The sequence below is a fragment of the Pieris rapae genome, chromosome 11, assembly GCF_905147795.1.
Source record: "Pieris rapae chromosome 11, ilPieRapa1.1, whole genome shotgun sequence".
Classification (NCBI taxonomy): Eukaryota; Metazoa; Arthropoda; class Insecta; order Lepidoptera; family Pieridae; genus Pieris; species Pieris rapae.
The window spans coordinates 10,000,001-10,022,872 of NC_059519.1; the positions used below are offsets into that span (position 1 = coordinate 10,000,001).

General features: G+C 33.2%; 4 protein-coding genes across 4 annotated transcripts in view; 2 read left to right on the forward strand and 2 right to left on the reverse strand.

Annotated features, from left to right (window-relative positions):
- Nucleotides 1–1,057, forward strand: part of LOC111001242 (nuclear export mediator factor NEMF homolog) — an 8,843-nt gene extending 7,786 nt beyond the window's left edge. The window contains exon 15 of the mRNA XM_022271051.2: nt 440–1,057. Within this exon, the coding sequence (XP_022126743.2) occupies nt 440–638 (199 nt within the window). The 3' untranslated portion in view covers nt 639–1,057. The remainder of the gene's footprint in view (nt 1–439) is intronic.
- A 1,946-nt stretch (nt 1,058–3,003) lies between these two features.
- On the reverse strand, nt 3,004–10,177 carry LOC111001270 (radial spoke head protein 6 homolog A). Its single transcript, XM_022271102.2, has 13 exons — nt 9,897–10,177; nt 9,266–9,455; nt 8,639–8,764; nt 8,032–8,120; nt 7,852–7,939; nt 7,418–7,502; nt 6,993–7,126; nt 5,893–6,012; nt 5,041–5,194; nt 4,351–4,496; nt 3,915–4,129; nt 3,406–3,550; nt 3,004–3,127 (listed from the first exon to the last, which is right to left on the reverse strand). The coding sequence occupies exons 1-13, from the start codon at nt 10,025–10,027 to the stop codon at nt 3,032–3,034; spliced, it is 1,719 nt and encodes a 572-aa protein (XP_022126794.2). The 5' UTR covers nt 10,028–10,177; the 3' UTR covers nt 3,004–3,031.
- Nucleotides 10,178–10,719: 542 nt separating this feature from the next.
- LOC111001297 (mitochondrial GTPase 1) lies at nt 10,720–13,653 on the forward strand. The gene is made up of 4 exons (XM_022271154.2): nt 10,720–11,279; nt 11,469–11,677; nt 11,965–12,152; nt 12,659–13,653. Exons 1-4 carry the CDS (start codon nt 10,876–10,878, stop codon nt 12,866–12,868), a joined length of 1,011 nt encoding a protein of 336 aa, XP_022126846.1. The 5' UTR covers nt 10,720–10,875; the 3' UTR covers nt 12,869–13,653.
- A 3,173-nt stretch (nt 13,654–16,826) lies between these two features.
- On the reverse strand, nt 16,827–22,746 carry LOC111001233 (flavin reductase (NADPH)). Its single transcript, XM_022271037.2, has 3 exons — nt 22,385–22,746; nt 21,262–21,648; nt 16,827–17,477 (listed from the first exon to the last, which is right to left on the reverse strand). Exons 1-3 carry the CDS (start codon nt 22,452–22,454, stop codon nt 17,320–17,322), a joined length of 615 nt encoding a protein of 204 aa, XP_022126729.1. The 5' UTR covers nt 22,455–22,746; the 3' UTR covers nt 16,827–17,319.
- Nucleotides 22,747–22,872: the final 126 nt, after the last annotated feature.

Consider the following 22,872-nt stretch of genomic DNA (forward strand, 5'->3'; position numbering starts at 1 on the left):
TAAATGTGATTGCAGTGTTGCTAGCCTGAAACTTTTTAGTGAAGCATTATAATTGCCTTGATTCTTTTGAATTAAAAACATCATTGAACAATTAAAAAACAACATCAAAGTCAGTTAATTTTACGTCCAAACCCAATAACCTATATCAATCCATTTTAGAACATCTGAGATAGGCATCTTAATCCAAATATTGAAAAAAAAATCCAATCAGTAATCATTAGGATTGTAATAGCCATCTGTCGATACCTTTGTATGAAAATGACAGTTCTACTGTGCCATCTTAATATTTTAACTTACAAAGGTTTTTTTAATAATTAAAAAGCTTTTTAATATGTTTTAAACATAGATATATAATTTTTTTTGGTTTATATTTAAAGTTAATTTAAGTTATTTTTTCTACGAATGAACGTAAATTAATGATTATTTTGCCATGATCAAGGTTTAAAGTGAAATTAACCCCGGGCACAAGCAAAAGAGGGAAAGCAGCCAAAACAGCTGTCCAAGTATTCTTACGGGACAAGATGGCATCCGCCCGCGAAAAGGATTTGTTAAAAGCGGTCAAAGAAGAGAATGTTGCCAGGAATTTCCCAGGAAAAGTGAAATTGTCCGCCCCACAGCTGCATAAACATAAGAAATAGTAATAATACAGATAGCTCCAATTTATTGCAATAATTTTCTGAGACCACTTACCTATAGTACATTTTTTACCTGTAAAAATAATAGCTCTATCAACCAGAGACAATAAAAATATATAAATTGTAGAACGGAGAGCGAACGAAAGAGTGGTGAAGTGGTGATGCACGATTTTAATATTTATTTTAATTCAGGCAACTGCAATTATATCCTCACGTTCATGTTGTGTTTGAAAAATATAGCTATTTGTTTCATTGTCTGCAATAAACATATACTATATTAATTGCAATAGCATTGTTTAGTGTATTTAGTGCGGAAATATATACGTCTTTGTTTTATTATATTTATTTAAAATGTACTATGATCGTAAAATCATTTAAGATGCGAGTAACGATATTGATGTGATATTGTTAAGTTTAATAAATTTTTCACAAAACACTGTATTTTTTTGACACTACCCACATCTTATGAAAACAAGTAACATAATAATAATAATAATAATTTATTTATTGCACGAATATGGTATAAAATGTCAAGGTGGTACAATTGTCAGTCGTTCGCATATTCTGCCACACACAGTGGCGCGCAAATTTATCTTAGTTTAGATTTTACATTATTAGTCAGATTCATATCAATTAAGTCAATTATTATACATAATTAAATTTATATAAATTACCATGTCTCACACAAATAATCGTTTATTGAGTAGTACGTTTTTTCTAAAAGTAATGCACTAAGTCGCTTTTTAAAGATTCTTGTCGGAAGATCTTTAAGTTCTTTCGGTAATCTATTGTAAATTTTAATTGCCATACAGAAGGCGTTTTTCCGAAATAATTCTAAATTTATTTTTGGCACAGCCAATTTCTCCCCATGTCTACTACTTACTACATTCGATTTAAAAATATGTATATTTCTGTGTACGAACAGGGACATTTCTAATATATAAATACATGGAAGAGATAACACTTTGAGTCTCTTAAATAGAGGCACGCAACTATCGATGCAATATATGCATGATAAGCAGCTAATACCGCAGCATGGTTAACAGTTTCCCTTAGTCGTTTTAACACAAAAACAAAACGGTCTATTTTGTTCTGTAATTTTTCAATATGTGATTTCCAATTACAAAATTTATCTATCGTTATACCTAAAAATACACACTCGTTCATTATGTCCAGTTTATTGTGTTTATATTGTACGTCTATTAGTGTTTTAGAGTTATATGTCTGAAAATGAATTATGTTAGTTTTGGTCATGTTTATTTGTAGGTTATTTGAATTCATCCAGTTGATGGCGTCGTCTAGAGATTTAATTAAGTTGTTTTTTAAATCTTGGTCGTTTTTGCCTTTTATTATAAGTGTAGTGTCATCAGCAAATAGTATACAGTTCTGGTGTATAGCATCTGGGAGGTCATTTATGTATGTTAGAAAAAGTAGTGGGGCCAAAATACTGCCCTGAGGTGTTCCGTACTCATTTTTCTTATAGTTGGATCTATAGGTTTTTTGTTTTAGTTTACAAATCTTTGTTATTTCCACATATTGCATTCTATTTTCAAGGTAACTTTTCACCCAGTTATAGGCATTACCTCTTATTCCGTAGCATTCTAATTTTTTTAAAAGTCTTTCATGGCATACAAAGTCAAAAGCCTTTGTCATGTCTAAAAAGATGCAACCTACAAGCATTTTATGATTTAAGCATTCAGTAATTTGTTTAACTAGGGTAAAGCACGCAAGGGTAGTGGAACGATTTTTCCTGAAGCCAAATTGTTCTTTTTTTAGAATATCGTATGATAAAAAGAAATTCTCTATTTTATTATACATGACTTTTTCGAAAATTTTAGATAATATGGGAATTAAAGTTATTGGTCTATAATTAGTCATTTGTGTTTTTGCTCCTTTTTTATGTAATGGTTTGATAATTGATATTTTTAGTTTTTCAGGAAAGATCCCTTCTACTATCGATAGATTAATTATGTATGTCAGTGGATCAAGTAGGTATAATGCGCATGATTTAATTGTTTTGGTATCTAAATTATCGTATCCTGTAGATATATATATATATATATATATATATATATATATATATATACATATATTTAAATATTTTAAACTCAAATTAAACATTGCCCGATTTTGTTGCCTAGCACAGTCGGGTGTATTAGTTTAGATTGTTAATAAATAAAGCTTGTAGTACTATAAAATCTTTTAACAAAAAATTTGGGTCATATTAAGTGAACACGACAGACTTTCGACTCTTTCTGTCAAATTGTATTCACGCTGTGATGAAGACAGGCGAGTTAAAAGCCAGTGCGAAATTTGGCCGTCGTAAATTATAACCCTATAGGTAATACAATTTCAATAAAATCTCTCGTAACTAAATAATGTTTATTACAAAGATATTAATCTTCATCTTCCTCTTCTTCTCCAAAGGCACCTTCTCCCTCTCCAGGCAGTTCTGGTGGTGGGGGTGGAGGCAAATGAGCAATACGGTATGCCTGAAACACCCCAGTTGTTTCTTTAATGCAAAATTACGACTCGATATGTAGGATAGCCAAAGTTGGTTCGAAAATGGATATTACATTAGAAAATTTCATTTTCCCCGACGCATGTCTTCTGAATAAATAGAAATAAATAAAAATATATGTTGCTAAGCTCAAAACTCGCAGGACCAATACGAGCTTTTATTTATTCCATAAACTGAGGAAGGTAAACAGTAATAATTAACTAACCATCCTGGGAGAGATACGAAAATTAACAAATGAATATCTCTTACCTCTTCATCAGCGAAAGTGGGATCAGCCATTTCCATAACCTCAGGTCCAACTATGTATTCATCTTCGGGCCGAGGCAGTTGAAGTGGGGAAAAATTCGGCGGCTGATACTTCAATCCCCAGCCGACGTACATACATTCTGATCTCCTACGAATTTACAAATGGCATCTAATGTGACTTTTTGTATCGAGCAAGTTACACCGAATCAGATTTTCCAGTTACGTGGAAATTATCTGGCAATTTGGATACTTGGACAATGGATGATTAAAAAGTGACTGACTTGTGAGAAAGGCCATTCATAGGGTATTCAATTTGGCGTATCTTGGTAATGCGATGCCAAAAAAAACAGACGCAATTATTGTTATGCAATCACTCGCTTATTTTCTTTGTTAGGTTACTCGTAGTTCCTATCACGGACTTAGATAATCGTGTACATTCATTTCTCTTAAAAATTTCAAATTAACTAAATATAGTATATTTAACAAAACTACTACTAAGTACTAAAACTTACTTTCCAGTAGTGGCATACGCCACAGCCCCAGGCCACACGTTGCTTCTCAAAGTAACGAGGGCTCTATCCGGGGATAGACTAGAACTGACTCGGGGGGTCCAAGCTGGGAGTCCCTCTAAGTGAGCATCCTCTGATAGCGGGGTAAAAAGAGATGGACCACTCTCCGGTTCCACTGGAGGAGGACCCTCGTCCTCTTCTTCTTCTAACCCCTCTTCCTATTAAAAAAGGATGGTATTAGAATGTCAAGCGTGTTATTATTTTTATTTAAAGGAATGTCCCTAAAAAGTATTATTATTCTTAAAAAACTACGATTTGTTACAATTATGAATGATATTCTAGATAATACAATTGGTCATAGTTTCTAACTCAATAATGTCAGTCAAGGAATGATGCCTGTCCTATTTCAAGTAATAAGCCTTAATAAGTTCATATTAACCATTCCAGCATTAGGGTTCCACCAAATGGTTCTTCCCTGTTTCAAAATATGTCTCCCGTGATGCACCCAATATGTTAAATTGGTGTCCAGTAGATCCTTTAACGTGTGCCCTTGGTAGAAGGGATTGGGATTGAAAGCTAAATCACCTGGAATTAATTTACATGAATATGAGAGCTTTGCGTGCTACTATTTCACCACGCCTCCTGCTGATAGAGGACAAATCTTTAGTTTGATTTAGGTGTTTTATTAATTTTTCACTTTATTAATTATTTTATAAATTTTTCATTTATTTATTTTTCACATTTTATTAATTAATCACTAACATGTCATGTGGAATATGGTGTCATGGTTGCAGCTCCTTACAAACGTGGTGTAATACAGAAACTTGGCGATTAAAAAGTGGCGGAGACTTTATTGCCAGTTCCTCTCTTCCGTTCTACGCCTATGATTTGAGAACTGGCGGTATCTACCGCCTAGAAGCATTTCATATACATTTCTGTTTTTGACGTTTATAAGTGTACATTGTGATGTACTCCTTATAACCTGCCTTTTATACGAGATAGTTGCGCTCAGAATTTTCTCTACTAATTTATAATTTTACTTTTCACTTTATTGTATACTCATCTCACACACTCAGTAACCGTTAAAGTAATTAAACCAACTTCTACTTCATGAAACTTAATTGTGTACCAGCTCCTTCTTCCATATCAATATCTTCCTCCTCCTCTCCGGAACCAAAAGTGAAGAAACCCTGAGGTGAGATGGACGTAGCTGCCTGAATTCGAGCTATTTGCGCACGAAGATAATTACGCTCCGTACCATCGAATGGCGGAAATGTTTGTATCTATATATCAATGTAAGCCTGTTAAAATGCTAGGATATATTACACACACAAATTATTATATTTTCTGCGTCTGTATGGCATTGATTCTCACTAAAACTATTGAATTTAGAGTCGTCGATTTATCGTTCAGAAGAGTTAATACTGTATCTATTGTTAATAGTGTATTATTACTATCTACAGTTAGTAATTCTTATTTGGGAAAAGGGATACTCTTCTTTAAAAAAATCCCAGATGCTCTTTTATCTCTGCCTTTTATTAAATTTAAGAAATGTATTAAAGAAAAGCTGTGTAAAAAGGCTTACTATAAAGTTAGTGATTATCTAGTTGATAAAAGGGCCTGGGACTAGTGCTGGGCAGGCTACTTCTAATTAATTTGCTATATCTGTTTTAAATATTGTAGAATTGTTTGATGATTTGCTTTTTTTTTAAAAGAGTACCGAGAGTTTTTTACGCCGGCTTTTTCTCTCGGCCAACACCCTCTGTCTTCTTTGCCGATGAGTAGGGATGCCAACAGGCTCGATTTTAATGACATGGAATAAGTGATAGGTACCATGACGATCTTATGTTTCAAAATAAACGTATTTTATTTTTTTATTTTATCGATATTGATAAATATTAAACTCTAACACGCATCTAAAAGTATTATGTAATAAGTAATACATAACAGAAAACTAAATATGATAATTATTTAATCTTACCTCAGCATCCAAATCACCAGTCATACATCTGACAGAGAGCCGGGCCACTCGGACCTGGTCAGGTGTCAGGTCTGGAAGGCATATCCAAGATTCCCCCGGCAAATTGCATACCCAATAAACCTAAGTATAAATTTATTTTATGATTTTGTAATAGTAAATATTCTCGATAAGATTATAAGAGAAGACTGTCAAGACATTAGACGCTTCCACACCGGACGATCCATCGCGCTCCGATCGCGCTCGTGCCGCTCGCGATCCCAATGTTCAGGCGGTGTGGACGTGCCGCACGCCATACGTCATGCGCGCGGCGGAGAGGGCGCGCTCCACATCGCGTGCGATCCATTTGATGTCGGTGTTTTGTTCATGCTCAAAGGGGCCAGTCGCTTGGCGCGCGCGGTGTGGACCGTAGCGATTTTGAGTCGCGTGAGCCGTAACTTTTATGTATTCTTGAGAATTATTATTTCGTTTTCGCAATTTTTGTCGTTAATATAATATTATATAAGTAAAATGTAGCTTGTTGTTGGCTATTTGTCGCCGTCGTTTCGCATGTGACTCCATAGCCAGACAAAGTTCAACTGATTCAGTATGGATCGGCTGGAGCGTGTTGGAGCAGCCAGTCCGGATCGCAAAATATTGTTGTTGGATCGGTCTAGTATGATCCTCGCTCCACGCATCACGATCTTGGATCGTCGATCGCGGGATCGCTGGTTCATTTTGGATCGTCCGGTGTGGATGCGGCTATCCAGAAACACATAGAGGTAGAGTGTGGAAGTGCAGCAAGAGTAACTGAGAAGAATTTGCATTTCTAAGCTGCTGCATCTACCCACACATTAAACTATATTGAATTAAAAAATGTATTATATTACGAAAAAGGAGTTACAATTTAAAGAGAAGATTTAGATTTAAGTGTGTTATGCGTTTGTTATTTACCAGTTGTTATCTCGCACTATACTTACAATAAATTAAATCCAAATTACCCTTATTAAGGACATGTAAATGACATCGTCTTAGAATTTTAGGTTGTAAGTCTTGCTCCAAGCACAGAGTACAAAATATATTTGTTTTATAAAATTACAGAGTAATTCAGACACCAAACATACTTTCTTATTAACTCCTTGGCCTGGTCTTTCAACTGGTATGGGCGGAGGCGGCTGCCACGTAGATGTAGGAATTGGGGGCAATTTCGGAGGTACTGGCTCTTTGGGTTTCTCTTCTCGTGTCTCGCCTTCACCCACTAGAACCATTATATTAGTACTTGTTTGAAAAAACCTCTATGGTATATGAGACTCATTTTGACTGGTTGCATCGAACATATGAAAAGAGGTAGGGGTATCGTGCGCGCGATGCCTCCATCAGCTGTTAACAATACGTTTACGAGAGAGAGACCAGTAATGGGCTAAATGTATCAGTCTAGAAGCAAATAGACTACTGAAAATGTGTAGTAGTGTGATTTAAAATAAATTTGATTAATTATATAGTTTTAGTATTTAAAGAATTCTTTTCCATTGAAATAATTTATTCTTACTTATTTCTTTCTGCTCCTCCGTTTCATGAGGCCTATCTTCATCCATACCTTCTCCTTCACCAGGCATATCCTTCATTTCGAACTCCTTAACATAAAATAATTGATCATTAGTTACCAAGATTAAGTTCTCGTTATTCTGCGTTTTATAAGTGACAGAATACTTTTTCATGCTTCATAGGTTTTTGAGATTATCCTTTACAATCGCAAAAAAGTATGAGTACATATAATGATAGTCTCTATTACCATCAAGTAGATTATATTTAAGATTTATAGGCCCCGTATACACAAATATTAGGGCTAATGCCTACTTTGCAGTTTTTTTATACGTAAGACAAGCCACTTTCCTATAATTTTATTAAATTAGCGTTTTTAATTGTTTTATTAGATTGGATTCAAACTATTTTGTTAATAGGTTTGTTTTCTTATCAATTTACCCGAATCCTTCGATCTAGCTCCTCAATTGTTAAGTCTGTTTCCGCAATGTAGTAATTAGCCTTCGTACCATATATTTTACCGAAGAATCTGTTTAAAAAACAAGAATTTAAAACATTTGGTCTGATGATCTTTCTATGTGTTTTAGGCAAAACGTTGGATATTTAAAAATAAAAACTTACCTTACTGTGGCAACTGGTTCTTTGATAGCCAACATGTTAAGAGCTATGTAAAGAGCATAGCATTCATTATCTGGTAAACCGTATCCAGCCTGGAATAATTTCAAGAAATTCATGTTTATATATTTATTTGCTAATAAAACTTCAACAAATATTGGGCATGGGTAGGGTCGGATTAAGGGCTGGAGCCCTCGGGGTAAAAAATTAATTTCGACATAAAATGAACCATTTTTCAATCGAGTTTCTCAACTGAGAATTTTGTGATACCAAGTAGATTCTTTTAGTAATTAACAAAACTATGTTTTTCTAAAGACTATTGTGGGGACATCTCTTGGTTGGAGGCCCCGGAGATGTAGCCCTGTTGTATGTCCTCCCCTTAATATGGCCCTGTGCAAGACATTGCGGCTGATAGATCTGCGAAGGTATGGTACTATACTATAGGTAGGTACTACACTTAGTACGTATATAATATTTATGCAAATAAATTATTATTAATACTATTACTCATTATTTAAAGATTTTTAGCGGTTCCAATACTTCTTGCCCATTTTCGTAGCAATGAAGCAGATAACACATAAATAGTCATATACATATACAAATGCAGAGTCACCTGTTTGAAGTAATAGTTATTATCTATGAGGTCAGCTATCCGAGGTTTCGCATCTTCTTCTTCTAGATCTAATTCCTGTTCCTCTTCGCCTACTTCATCCAATTTCTGCGACTTACTGGCTACTAGCTGCAGATTTGTATCCATATAATTTAAGAACCATATCGGAAAATCGGTTTCGTCGTTATTTGGCGTCATAATTATTCTCGAATATTCAGCATTGACACTTTTGTACAGAGTACCAATTTCAGACAATTGAAAATCAGATTTTGAACTAGTATGGCATTATGGTTTACATGATAAGCCTACTGGGGAGATATTAGTGATAGTCGGTTCTCGTAGATAAAAAACCTCTAAAACGGAGATCAAACCGTAATGTGGCTTTTGCTTAAAAAGTAAAGATACCGGCAAACATCTTGAACAAATGTCCTTGCCTGCGCAGAAGTGATTTTTAGCTATCACTGAGAGAGGGGAGGCGGGAGAGTAACGTAACGATCGCGTGATTGGTCAATCAGTTGACGTTTGTGTCCCGCGCTGTGATGTGCGCAAACTTTCCCCCACTCCCTTGTTTAATGGTTAAGAAGTTTGCCGGTATCTGCGACAGTTACAAGTTAAACAAATATTTATTACTCGAAACATTTCATCCACTCTCCGCACAATGGCTAATTGAGGTGGTGATAAATATATATCGTTAAGTAAGTCGAAGTTTGGCCGAAATTTCTCTTGCTTCACTTCCCATGAATATTGCTCGAAGTTATCAACTACATTTGGCGGTTTCTGTGTTAGAATCTTCTGAACTATGTCAACGAGGTGGTCATACCTTAAAAATGTTTATTATATGAGACAAATCTGTAAACCTTAGTAAAGTATACAAGTACTATTAATTAAATGAGTGGGATGTTATATTAAATATCTTTTAAATGTATCGATTGCTGTGGTACTTAGTAAATGTAGTCTTAAAATTCTTCATTCACGCTGTATTTCGGAATGATCATATCTAGTTACTAGTTCGACGTCTCGGTGGACAGAAAAACTATGTCCAGTTTGTGTTTCCACCACACCAACTTGTTTCTATGTAAGATTATGTATACATATAAATAAATAAAATAATGGTAATAACCTTCAACGTTTGGTTTCAATCAAAACCTTACCTTCAATAACTTACGAGTCGTAGTTCAGAAAAGTCAACGTAGTAATTAAGAAATCGTGCTGCAACTATCTATAATCTGGCTATAAATTAAATATAATTTGGCATACTCACAAAGAATCTGCTGTAGCTGCACTTTGCTGTTTCAAAAAGTTTTTGGCTAAAACTAAGTCATTATTGAGCTCTGGCATTGCATTTTCACCGGCTGCGATTAAATCAGGTTCCAACATAAATGTCTTCGACATCTTAAGGACCGTATATCCTTCTACCTATTTAGATTACGTGAACGTTATCTCTTAGAATAAAAATAATGTGAATTGTGAAGTGTTTATTTTTAATGTCATTAGTTGACGGGTTCTAACACTTTTTTACATCTAATTAACTGGCATGTAGAGGATGTAACATAGATAAATTCTTTCGGTGATCATGAATTACAATTACAAATTACAGTAGTACAGTAATTACTAATTTAGAAAATCGTTCAAAATATATTTTTATATTGATGTCTCAATCTAACTAAAGGTAATTTGTAGTTTGATGATGGTAAACATTGGTATCTTATAAGTGTTATGTTTTAAAAGCTGTCCGTACCTATCATCGAGGACACACATTGATTGCAAAATTTATAATTTCTTCTACTTATTCTTTTTATTGTTTTGTGGCCCTGTTGTCGCGATTTCTATTTTTAAATCTAATAAAAATTACTTAAATTGATTATAATACAAAAGTTTTTAGAATATTGAGATGAGCCTTTACCAAAGCACATAGAGAGATACATGCTATAAAATATATAACGTATACTCCTGAAAACAATTTTAATTGACGACTCCTTTTTTATCATGGAAAAAAACTCAATTTCTTTTGGATTCATGGTACTTGACAACTGACATTCAATAAATATGTTGACATTTGACAAGTTGCAAGTTTATTTGTTTTGATAAAAAGTTGTGTGTTTTTTTTTAGTTTATTTAAATGCTTAAAATACAAAACGTATATGCAACTGTTTATGTCAAGTACTATGTTACATAATATTATTATATAAAAAATATGGTGTGATTTACGTTTGATATTAACTTAAACATAACCTCTTATAATGGCATTAAAGTTTGATGCAGCAGCGTACAGCTTTAGAAAAACCTGCCCGTACGTAGCCAAAGATTTACTGCGTTGGTTTCCAGGGCACATGAATAAAGGTTTAAAACAGATACAGAGGAAATTAAAATCTGTCGATTGTGTCATCGAAGTTCATGACGCAAGAATTCCTTTTTCTGGGAGAAATCCCATTTTTACAAGTACAATAACAGGTGCAAAACCGCATATATTAGTGTTAAATAAGAAAGACTTAGCCATTAATTCATTAGTACCAAGAATCAAGGATCAGTTAATGGCAGAAGAACGTATGAAATATGTGGTGTTTACAAACAGCAAAGATCAGTTATGCAGAGGACTTAAAATACTCAAACCGCTTATGATAGACATAATAAAGGACTCCAACAGGTAATTTAAAACTCCAATAGATTTTCCTATTTAAGTAATTGTTAATTTTTACATCTGTAATTTTCGTTCATCAAATATTGTTATCATTACTTAATTTATTTAAAAAAAATATTCTATACATATTTAATTATCTTAATGTAAAAAAGAATTATTCTCTTAATAAAAAATGCATCTAATTGTTACCATCAGATATAATCGCAGTGAAGAACAAGATTATAATGTATTGATAATTGGTGTACCTAATGTGGGTAAATCTTCTTTAATAAACATGCTTAGAAGTAAAAACACTCACCAGAAACATGCTTTACAAGTTGGTGCGGTAGCTGGAGTTACAAAGAGCATGCATACTAAGATAAGGATAAATAGCAATCCTCATATTTTCATGTTTGATACACCTGGTAAGGTTTCTAGTTGTTACATACATTCAACGGTGTAAATAAATATGTTATGTTTTTTTTCATTCAATACTATATAAGTAGTTTAAACCTTACTTGTTTATGTAATGTAGTTTGTACCTTATTATTATGGGCAGTTTCAAGGTTTTTTCCATAGTTTTTCTTATCTTATTTAATACCTTATAAATCCAGTCCAGTATTCTAAGTAGGAAAAACAATTTACATAATGTAGAATTTATTAGTCTAATAGAAATATTTATTCATTTTATTTCATTTCCATATGCATATAGGTATTTTAGAACCATCAGTAACCAATGTAGAGATGGGTTTAAAGCTGGCGCTTTGCGCATCATTACAAGACCATTTAGTTGGTGAAGAGATAATAGCTGACTATTTGCTTTACTGGCTCAATGCTCATGAGAACTTTAAATATGTAGAATATATGGGATTGGAGGAGCCAACTGATGATATTAATAGGGTATGTTAACTTCACTAGCTTGTTTGTTTGCATTAAGACTGTAACAAGCTTGTAACTTAAATTATTACATAGCAACAGACAATTTTATTGCTGATTCAGGGTGAAATAACTGTATACAGCTGTATACAGTAATGGAATACAGCTTTAAGTAGTGCTTTCTTTATTAATTTTAATGACAAAAACACAGTTGCACGACTATTAAATGTAAAACATACCATATTGTAACTAGTTCCTGTTAAATAATGAGGTAAATATTTTTAAAAATAAAACCATGTCCTGAAAGAAATATTTTTATTAAAAATAGACTTATTGTTGTCGATTTTGCAGTTGCTGAAAATTTGGCTTAAAATGAAACATTTTGTATTTAGTTTGGCTTAAGTTAATATTGAAATGTAAAGTAATGAATTCAAGATAATGTTTTAATATATAGGTATACCGAATAGATTTTGTAAGATAATTTATTCCTTCCCGCCATTACCGTTTTCATTATTTTATAATTATTGTAGGTACTAATTGCTGGCAGTGCGAAATTCAACCGGATAAGACGTGTTCGCGATTATGACGGCCAAATGAGGGATGTCCCAGATTTAATAGAAACAGCTCGTACGATGATCAAGGGATTCCGAACCGGGGAATTAGGGAAGACATTGCTTGATATACATTTATTAAAGGAGAAAAGTAAAGATAGCTTAAGAAGCCATTCAGGGACAAATTAATATGTGATATTTGTCTACAAAGCCTCAGCAAGCGAAGCTCAAATTTGTATTATTTTTTTCCCCTTTCTTGGCCTGCACGGTTTGTGCTTCAGCCATGTACAAAAGTTCAAATTTGTATTTAATTACCTAAATAAAAAAATAACTATAGCCAATTTGGCGCTGTTGAGTGGTCAATTGTCCAATTAATTAATCAAAGTCAGGATAATGTAAATTGAAATTTGATATTGACAATGAACTCTCTCGAATCTAATTAAATTTTTTGTCAAGTTTAGCAGGTCTTAAGTAAAAACAACCAAACGTCATTCTTACTTTATTGCTTGGTTCGTGCGTAAGTTTCGTAAGCACACACTAGGGTCTATACTAAGGTCCTATATCGTCTTAGAAGTGTCTGCAATACTTGCTAGTTGGAGATTATTTCGAAAAAAAAATGTTGTTTTAATTATTATAGTGTGTTATTATTAATATACTTCGTACATGAACATTTGTCATTCGTTCTTCATCGCTGCTCTTAGGCGACTCGCCGATACAAACACAAAAATTTATAGAAATAATTTTGTCTAGTTTCCTCACCTATTCAAGAAATAATATAAATTTCATCTTCGATTTACTTGATTACATATTTGAATTCATATAAAAATGTTGAAATTTCTCGTTCTGTTGTTTACTTGGTACAATACTTTTTTTCTGTATGCTGATGGGTGTTCGTTCAAAACAGAAAAAGAAAAGAAAAACTGTTTTTTCTAATTCTAAGAAAAAAATGTGTAAATAAATATATGATAATTGAAGAGTGTTGTGAAATTATTTATTTGCATTTATGAGAATGAATATCATGAGTGTTTGTACTACAGTACATCTAATTCCGGCCTTGGCCTTACCTCCGAACAACTAGGGAGTGGAGGCCCGAAAGGTAAAACAGCGAAAAAAAATATCAAAAGAAAACTTGTTGACTAGTCGTGAGATTTGTGGAGGCCCCGTTGCCCTCTAAATCCGGCCCTGATCAAAACAAAATTATTCTTATCGTGACAAGTCTCTTAAGCACCTATCCGGTCGCCAAACCAAAAAAGTTTCATTCCATTTTTGTCATTGTTTCTTAAAGTAGGGTAATGGAAAATATATATGGTGCAATTGAGTAGTTTCTGTATATTTAAATAACTTCGCTCGATAGAAAAAAAATCGAAACAGCCATTTTTTTAGACTGAATTAATTTTATGACTAATTGTTATATAGAACATGATTTTGAAATTTACACGATATATTTTATCGCAAGCCAAGTAACCAGTTTCTAAAAAGATATAAAAATTGTCAAAATTACATTTAAATTAATTTATGTTTTACATAACTAATTGTTATTACGAGCCGGCGCGCCTCAGTGTTTTTTTTTTTTTACTTGGGGAAATGCATTGCGCATACCCTTCCGCGGCGCGACTGCTTGGTGCAGAAGGATTATGTGGGACTCGCCATTGTGCATACCCACTAAAACCCCAAGGTGCCACCAACAATCGCCTTATGCGGGATGCCTCAGTGCTCCAGCTCTCAATTGCGCACCGCAGTCCACCCCGAGACTAGTAAATGTAAAATTAGAATCATTTAATGTATATATTTCTTTTTTTTTTGACGTTCATAAGTGTAGGTACATTATGTTACCTATATGAATAAATGATTTTTGATTGATTGATAGACACAGCAATTCGTGCTGGGATAGGCCATTAAAGCTGAATTGTGTTTAGGTTATGATGAAAAAGACGAGGTGCACCTTAAAATGATTATCAATTTATGGTCGGTATCAGTTTATCGTTTTGATATGAGTACAGTTGATACGATAATATTATTTGTCGTTATTTTTACTTACAAAGGTAGTCTGAATCTTCATGGGGACTTTATTCACAGAACCATCATGCCTATTAAATCGTTTAATATTTTTAATTATTGACTTTATGTGTTATTTTAGAACTAGAATTATAATAGTGTTATCATGGTTAACTTGATTTACAAGGTGTTTTATTGTCTTTCTAGATATACATTTTTAATAAGTTGTTCTTCAACTTATTTAACCTACAAAAATATAGGATGTATGTATAATTATTGGCCAAGGCGTAAACTGTGGCAATTGTCATAAATCTGCGAAATTTTAGATGAACTTTTTTTGTGGCATCATGCAAACTCTTTGATTTACATTGGTTTTTACAATTCGTCTATTTCAATATATATAGTGACAGTGTCAATATTAAATGTCAAAAAAATACACAACGAATTCGAAATGGCCAAAATATTGTAAAGTACCTAACTCATTAAAAATTATTATGTAATCATTCTGCTTAAAACAAATTAGTTATTATAGTTATAATAAAAACAGGCGATTTTATGTAAGAACAACGTTGATTTATCGGGGACTTTTCTGATCCTCAAAATGTATCCTTTCCAATTACTTGAAGACGTGTACAATACGATTCAAGAGTACCGCTGGCTTATCGAAATCGCTGCAAATTGCTACCCAATTACAACAATGTCAAAAATCCACACAGCATGAACATAACATGGTATCTGATTCTGATGTAGTGGCTCACAGAAAACTGTTTATTTGGAGACGACAAAGGCCATTGAGGATATGCACAAGCACACCCACCATGTCGAGTGAAAGTAACACCCGAACGCAAAATTCAACATCATCATTCGCCGGTGAAACCTACTTTGAAAAGATATCTTCGTTCACCACAGATGATACCCTGGACATGATACCATCGCCGTGGACTACAGAATCGTGGGAATCGGATACCGTATCTTCTGGCGACCCATTTAATCTGACTTTCTCCAGTGCCAGCAGCGATAAGTTAATACTCTTATCGTCTATATCGTTTCAGCCTAAATCGAGTTCGTCGTACGGTCCTCTAAGTGTTGCTAATTGCAGCTTCAGTAGAAACACACTGACAGTGTTTAATAACAATACAGTGCCGCGAGCCAGCATTTTAATTCAACCGATGGTGAAGTTGTCTCAATCATCAGGAACGCTAAGTTCTTGGACTGTTGAGTCTTTTTGGAGTGATGGACAGTTTGCTCTCAACTCTGGAACAATGAAACCATGGTGCTTTAGCCCATATTCCATGTTTAGCGAAACTGACTTGTATCCCAGCACTTTGGCGTCGAAAACCTTCGTGTCAACACCTACTATGTGTTCAGATAGCTTTGACATTATATTAAATGAACAGAATATTTTGGCAACTTAATAAAACATTAAAAATTATGTATTGATGTAGAGGTAAACAGAACTTGCCCTCTACTAAAAGTACAATCGATTTACCGTTGCTAGATATAAAAATATCTAAACAACCAGCTGCCCACTGAAGTATTTCCGAACCAATCCGATTCCTTAAAGAAAAGACCGTATCAATTCTTAAAAGGCCGGCAACGCACTCGCAAGCCCTCTGGCATTGAGTGTCCATGGGCGGCGGTATCACTTAACATCAGATGAGCCTCCTGCCCGTTTGCCCCCTGTTCTATAAATAAAATAAAAAATCTGGTCGTATACGAATTGTAAGATTGGTAAATCAAATAAATATACTAAATAGTTTCTATCACAATCACACGAGTGTCGCATTGCTTTTTCGTATGACCAGTAATAAAAGAGGCTTTGTCTTTCATCTGTTTCTTTTAACCGATCGACAGTATTGTATAGTACAAACATTCTCGTATATCATTTATTTCATTATATCACTGATTGTTCGCATATTTGTTTGCTGGATTCTAAATAATGTATGTGAATATTTTTGTTAATTGCTCGCTTGACCTCTTATTTTAATTACCGGCTCGCGCAATTCATTGTTTATTTATTTAAGAAAACGTCATTCTATATTTTTTTGATATTTAGTGAAGTTCGTTCCATGTATAACAAAACTGTAGGTATTTATTTAATTTCGATACAAAATATCCTTATGATTGCAAAAGTTTCGTTTTAAACCAATCAAATGGGTTTTGATACGCTAGTTAATAATTGCGATAAGAATTTTTCCATCGATCTGTTTGTTTTTCTCTTTAAATCCAGTATTTGACATCTCGCAGTAATCATTAATATTGACGAAAGAAGCCACTCCGTTTACTCTAGAAATTCTTTTGGAAAAATAAAACAAATATTTACCAACGTCTATTGAAATAAATGCATTAACAACCAAGTAAGCGTAAATAAATCAAGTAAATTTCACAAGTCTATAAATTATGTTTTACATGTAATTTAACAATAAATAAGAATTTTCCCTAAATTTTGAAATGTATATAACATTTATAAGCTTTGAATTTTTTTATTCTTTTTTGAATCCTTAATACATACTTGTCTTTCATATCAGAGTTATTTTTACCCTGCTTTGAAAAAGCCATTGAAAAATGTTAAACAATGTTAATTCGATATAGTGGAATCATGTATAACATTTTCGTTGGGCTTACACGACAGACAATACGTGTATTTATGCTTTAGGTACATTGCACAGACCAATAACCGTCTTATAGTATTTGGAATCGGTTAAAGAGTCTACAAGGAATCTTCCCAAATCGTGTTTGGAGACGGCGCGTCCAGGCGATTTCTCGGGGTTGACTTCAACGATGATGTCCCGGCTTGGTTCATCTGTAAACAATATGGCGGTCAGAAAATCCTTCAGAATATGGAAACAAAATTTTAAGTTCTCGGGCTTTGTAGTCTGCATGGATATTCCTGAAGCAGCTGTATTAATCTCATCTCCTGGTGTAAGTTGCACCTTTATCATTATTAACTTTTTATTTTAATGTATGTATTTCCTACGAACTTAGATTACCATTTACAATGCGACATGCATCATAAACGTAAGACTAAAATTCCTGTTTCAAGGTCCAACGAATTTCCTTATGGCCTGAGAATTACTTTATACAAGATTGTTCGAGGATATATATATACCTACTCATTTTTCTAGGCAGCCAGCGCTTGAATTAGTAATTCAGCTTCATTATAAAATACGTCAAACTAAACATAATATTTGTCTTGGCCAAAGTGATATTTGCTCAAATATTAGTATTTACTGTAGATTAAAAGGATGGGCAAAGGTTCTCAAAACAAATCATATAGGACTTGTACTTACATATATTTGATATTTGAAAGAACGTACTAAACTTTTCATTAGGTTTATGCCACGTTTATTTTCTTAAGCGAGAGTGATAAGGAAAAACTGCTTATAAATAAGTGAAAAATAGGTTCTACGTAACGATGTAGAATTTTTAATAAGAGATATAGATTTGTAGGGTTGGATAAATACATATCTTATTCTAGCTGACCCGGTAAACATTGTTTTGCCATGTATATGTTATTTCTAGGAAAAATATGGAAATACATGGCAAAACAACGTTTGCCGGGTCAGCTTAAGTATATAGATCGCGCTTAATCGCTTACATAACCTTAACAAACAACTCAAATTGTATTGTGTGCTATCGCTCATAAGTGCGTTGCCGGACATTACGAATTGCAGCGCTCTTTCTTGAAGGATCCTAAGTAGCATTTGTTCGGAAATATTTCCATGGGCAGCTGGTTTCATAAGGTTGCAAAAACTGCCTTAACGCTCAGTTTGCTTGACAGGAATACCTGCAGCTAAGTTTCATCAACGCACGATACGACAAGTAGGTACAAAGGTTCCACCATGAAAATCTTACTCTATTAACAGCTTGACAAGTCTTTCTTGATAACATAGGTTACTAACATAAGCTATGTACTGGCACAAATTAAAGCCATTAAAAAAAAAGCTATGTACTACTAGGAATACAATTTAAATGAAACCTATGATCTAAGACATAAGATCAGTTATCGCAATATCAATACAAGTTGAATAGTGATATTGCCAATTGTCTGAAATTACACCGTTTCTATAACAGGACGTCCTAGACGGATGTGATCAATCAAACAAACGAACAAATCTGTATAACAAGCGACAAACAATGAGGGTACCTTTTATTGCAAATACCCTTCCACCCGCATGCTATATTGTTAACAGATTACTTTATATTATGTATTAAGGGTCAACAGCTCATGTAAGTCAAAAGGGGGAATGTTAACGAGTGTGGGTATGTTTCTAAATCCCGAGGCAATGAGCACCAGCTGAGTACCATGTTTTTCTAAAAGGTCAATATGAAATTGGATCACACCGAAATTTATTTATTTCTCAAAGCCACCAGGCTAAGAAGAACTAAGAAGGCAAAGAATGGCAACTATCGAAACTGATTCATATTTCGAATTTAAATGAAAATTCAATTGATTATAGATGATAAATAATTCGCTTCAACAGCGTTGTACATTACATATAATTATCGTTCTTGTATTTACCATACTTGTATAGCCTGGCATATGTATTGGATTATAATTACGTGTGGAATGGACTTTGGAAAGAGAATAAAGTATATTCTTTGTAAAATGTACAGGATGGAATTTTTTTCCAACCAACTGCAGACAAATTTGCCGATGATGGCAGATGGGGAAAAGCCCTGGATTGTATGCCGAGGACCCAGGCAGTTGACGTTAACAGTTTGAAACGAAGGAAGACACAAAACTGCAATCTATTACTTCAGAAAACGTACATCTAGACTGGATGAACTAAGTTAATGAAGTTAATAACTTTTATTAATTATTTATTTATTTTAGTTATTTATTTTAGCATAGTTAAATAAATTAAATCACAATTAGTCAAATGTATTAAATAATTTTTGTTTGTTTGTTCCCTATCTTTTTGTTGTTAAATGTATCATGTATTCCATCTTTGGCTATATTCTCAGTATATTTGTTTGTAATTATATATAATTTATGTTAGCTGTAGAAGTAATAAATAAATAAATAAACACTTCGTAACATTACATAAAAGGAAAAAAAAAATTAACATAATTTAATGAAAAGAAACTGGCGGCCTTATCGCTTTCGAGCGATTCCTTCCAGACAACCACTTGTAATGAATTTCCTTAGCTAATTCCAGTCTATAACTCTCCAAGGCGATGATAAACTTCCACCTGTATGCAGTACTATGAAGATTAACGATATGTTTACGATATGGTAATCATTGAACATTCATAGCTAACACGTGTAGTGAGTAATAATAATAATCAATGCGATCTCTATGAATTGTTCACCTAATTGGTACTTCATACATCAATATCATTGTTTTCGTAACAATATTAATATTGACCTAAAAATATTTAAGGTCTATTACAACGAATTATTTTTATATTTATTAGAGGAAGGAAGGCGTGAAAAATAAACATTTCTTTGTCGTGTAATCGAGTATTCAGATAAAAAATGTCTTTGATACATAACTTTATAGTAATAATTGAATTGTTAAATACACGGTACTACACTAGGAAATGGAAAATTAACAGACTAAATTTTAGTATAATTATGGCTTATTAGCTTTTCGATCAACTCATTTTTAATACACGTTTATATACTTTTAAATAGAAACTTCTAGTTTACTTGAACGTTAAACACTCAAAGTTTTTAACTCTTTTTATCTTAGCAGATCGTTAAATGTTGGAAGTTCACCTACTCAAAAAAATCACAACTAAAACCCCAGGGAAAACAAAGAAAAACTATGAGACTGTCTCTGCAGTCTGCACTATGAACCGTAGTCACCCATTGTGCAAAGAGTCTACAGACAATCAAATCAGCCACCATTTATAACGTGCCATCAGACAGACGTTGTTAATACATCAACGATTATCTACTTAATACTTTTTTTAAGTTGACATTCATTTTTAACCATAAAAAAAGAAAAATAATAGTATCGAAAAAATACCCAATCTTTCATGACACATATTGTTGACCTTTCCCTAAAAATAACTTGCAGAGGTGATCACGATTCTTATACAATCTTAAAATAGCAGCGCAATGCCTTTTATGCATTGAAAGTCATTAAAATTTCGTAATAATCCTTAACCTTGTTTAAAAATAAACGCAGACTAAAAATAGCCCTACACAGTTTTGCAAAAAGGGAGAGTTCGTTCAGTTTTCGTATGTGCTCAATTATAAAAATAATTGTCTTGTTAGCACCGCATTTAGTAATGATATTTAAGTTTACTCTGTTATAAGTACATTAATTCCCTTTTTCACTTAAGCAGTACCACCTTTAAATCTATTCGATTCAAACTATTTTCAAGCATAGCGTTCCCCGAAAAAATTATTAACCGGGAATCAATCTTGAGATTAGTCGCAGTTATATATACTAAGTTTAATATTTAACCAAAACAGTTGTATCCACACAATAAAGACGTAACGTTGCAGTTCAAGTATAAAACCACATTGAGATTTAATTAAGTAATAAGTATTGTATAATTTTCTAGCCCGTACTCAAAACTATTTTTAAAAAATGAACAATTAAAGTTTTATAGTAGCAACAAAAACTTACCAGAAATATGAGGTGAGAAGACCGCGATCCAGTCTAATCCAGATCCCTTTAGCTCCTCGTACATTCTCTTGTGGTCCTTTGTGAGCGAAATAAATCTCTCTGGGACTTTGTCATCATCATAAAACAGGAAAGCGGAAATGCAAGCTGATACCACCTTCACGTTTTTCGCTCTCATAGCATCAACGATATTTTTCGTGCCCTCTGACATATCTGAAGTCGGGTCTAGATTACCCCGGGTACCTAAGGCTATGACCACACCATCTGTGCCTTCAATGGCGTTCGTTACGGAGTCAGCTTCCAAGACATCGCCTTTGACAACTTCCACTTTTGATCTCAAGTCCTCGGGAAGCTTTGACGGGTCACGTACGAAAGCTCGGACTTCGTACCCTAAACAGAATTTATTTAATGATTACATTAGATACTATCTGCATTTTGTTAAATTGTGAGATTCATTAGATGTTTTCCAAAGTGTATGTTGGAAAAATACTGATAAGGTTAAGTTTCTGATTGCTATTTAATGCTAATACCTAAATAAATTAAAAAAACACTTTAAGAGTGCATGTTACCGTCAAAAAATATATATTTGAATGTTTAAAATTATAATGAGGTTATTAACATATTATTTAACACAACTACAATTGTGTTGAAATGAATATTAATTACATATTCCGGTTTTAATAAGCATCATGGAATGACTATTGCTTTTTTTAGTATATACATTCTAAAACAATGTGAATGCCTAGAAATACAAGAAAATATGACATTACAAGTTTAACACACATACCAATTACATTAGAATATAATAAAAAAAACTGAACAAACAACCAGAAAATAAATAAAAGTAAAATAAAACAGAAATAAGTAGTAACACAAATTTAAAAATGAATAATAACTTAAACTGAAAGATAAAAAATAACAGTAAGTAAAATTTCCAATATTAATTTACCAATTTTTGAAATTTTTCATAAAAATTTACTCTGTCGTATCTATTTTAACTATATGTTTGATAATAATATGTTTATGTAGAATTGAATAGGTAAAAATTACATAAAAAGTTTAATATAATATCTCGAAGCCAAGTTTGAACTTAGTCACGAATCACGATTAATCATAATCAATTTACCTTTTTTTAGAGCTGCTTCAACTGCGCAAACACCGGTCATGCCGGTGGATCCAAATATTACGACTTTCATGGCTGCTGATAATATACGTCTACACTTTAAGCACAATCAACAAATTCTGATAAAGGATATAAAGAGTACTTAGATTATTTCGATAAATTATCTAATCTTAGGTTATCTAATAGACAAACCCAGAAATGATTCAACGTACGTCTTATACCTTAAATGCGCCGAGTAATACTGATTGGATTGGCGCGCGGATAATGGATATGTACTAACTACTACGATTGAATAAAGTTAGCATAAATTACAGTATTGACAATTAGCAAGGTATCTTGAACAACATTCGCGTTCAGTTCAATTTGATAAGTTTAAACCAACGAAATTTTTCTGGTTATTTATACATGAAATCAGCTGAGAATTGTGTAACTCCTACTTCTGGTTTTATACATTACAGCTGTTAAATGTTATTGTCAATGCCATTTCAATG

Excerpts from the sequence above, each read along its gene's own strand:
- LOC111001233 (XM_022271037.2), bottom strand. The coding sequence starts at position 22,454 with ATGAAAGTCGTAATATTTGGATCCACCGGCATGACCGGTGTTTGCGCA. Across the intron at positions 21,649-22,384 it reads TGAAGCAGCTCTAAAAAAAG|GGTACGAAGTCCGAGCTTTC; the intron begins GTAAATTGATTA and ends AATTCTGTTTAG. Across the intron at positions 17,478-21,261 it reads CTTCTCACCTCATATTTCTG|ATGAACCAAGCCGGGACATC; the intron begins GTAAGTTTTTGT and ends TATTGTTTACAG.
- LOC111001297 (XM_022271154.2), top strand. The coding sequence starts at position 10,876 with ATGGCATTAAAGTTTGATGCAGCAGCGTACAGCTTTAGAAAAACCTGC. Across the intron at positions 11,678-11,964 it reads TTTCATGTTTGATACACCTG|GTATTTTAGAACCATCAGTA; the intron begins GTAAGGTTTCTA and ends ATATGCATATAG. Across the intron at positions 12,153-12,658 it reads CAACTGATGATATTAATAGG|GTACTAATTGCTGGCAGTGC; the intron begins GTATGTTAACTT and ends TAATTATTGTAG.
- LOC111001270 (XM_022271102.2), bottom strand. The coding sequence starts at position 10,027 with ATGTCGAAGACATTTATGTTGGAACCTGATTTAATCGCAGCCGGTGAA. Across the intron at positions 7,940-8,031 it reads GAACCAGTTGCCACAGTAAG|ATTCTTCGGTAAAATATATG; the intron begins GTAAGTTTTTAT and ends TTTTTTAAACAG. Across the intron at positions 3,128-3,405 it reads CCACTTTCGCTGATGAAGAG|GCATACCGTATTGCTCATTT; the intron begins GTAAGAGATATT and ends GGGGTGTTTCAG.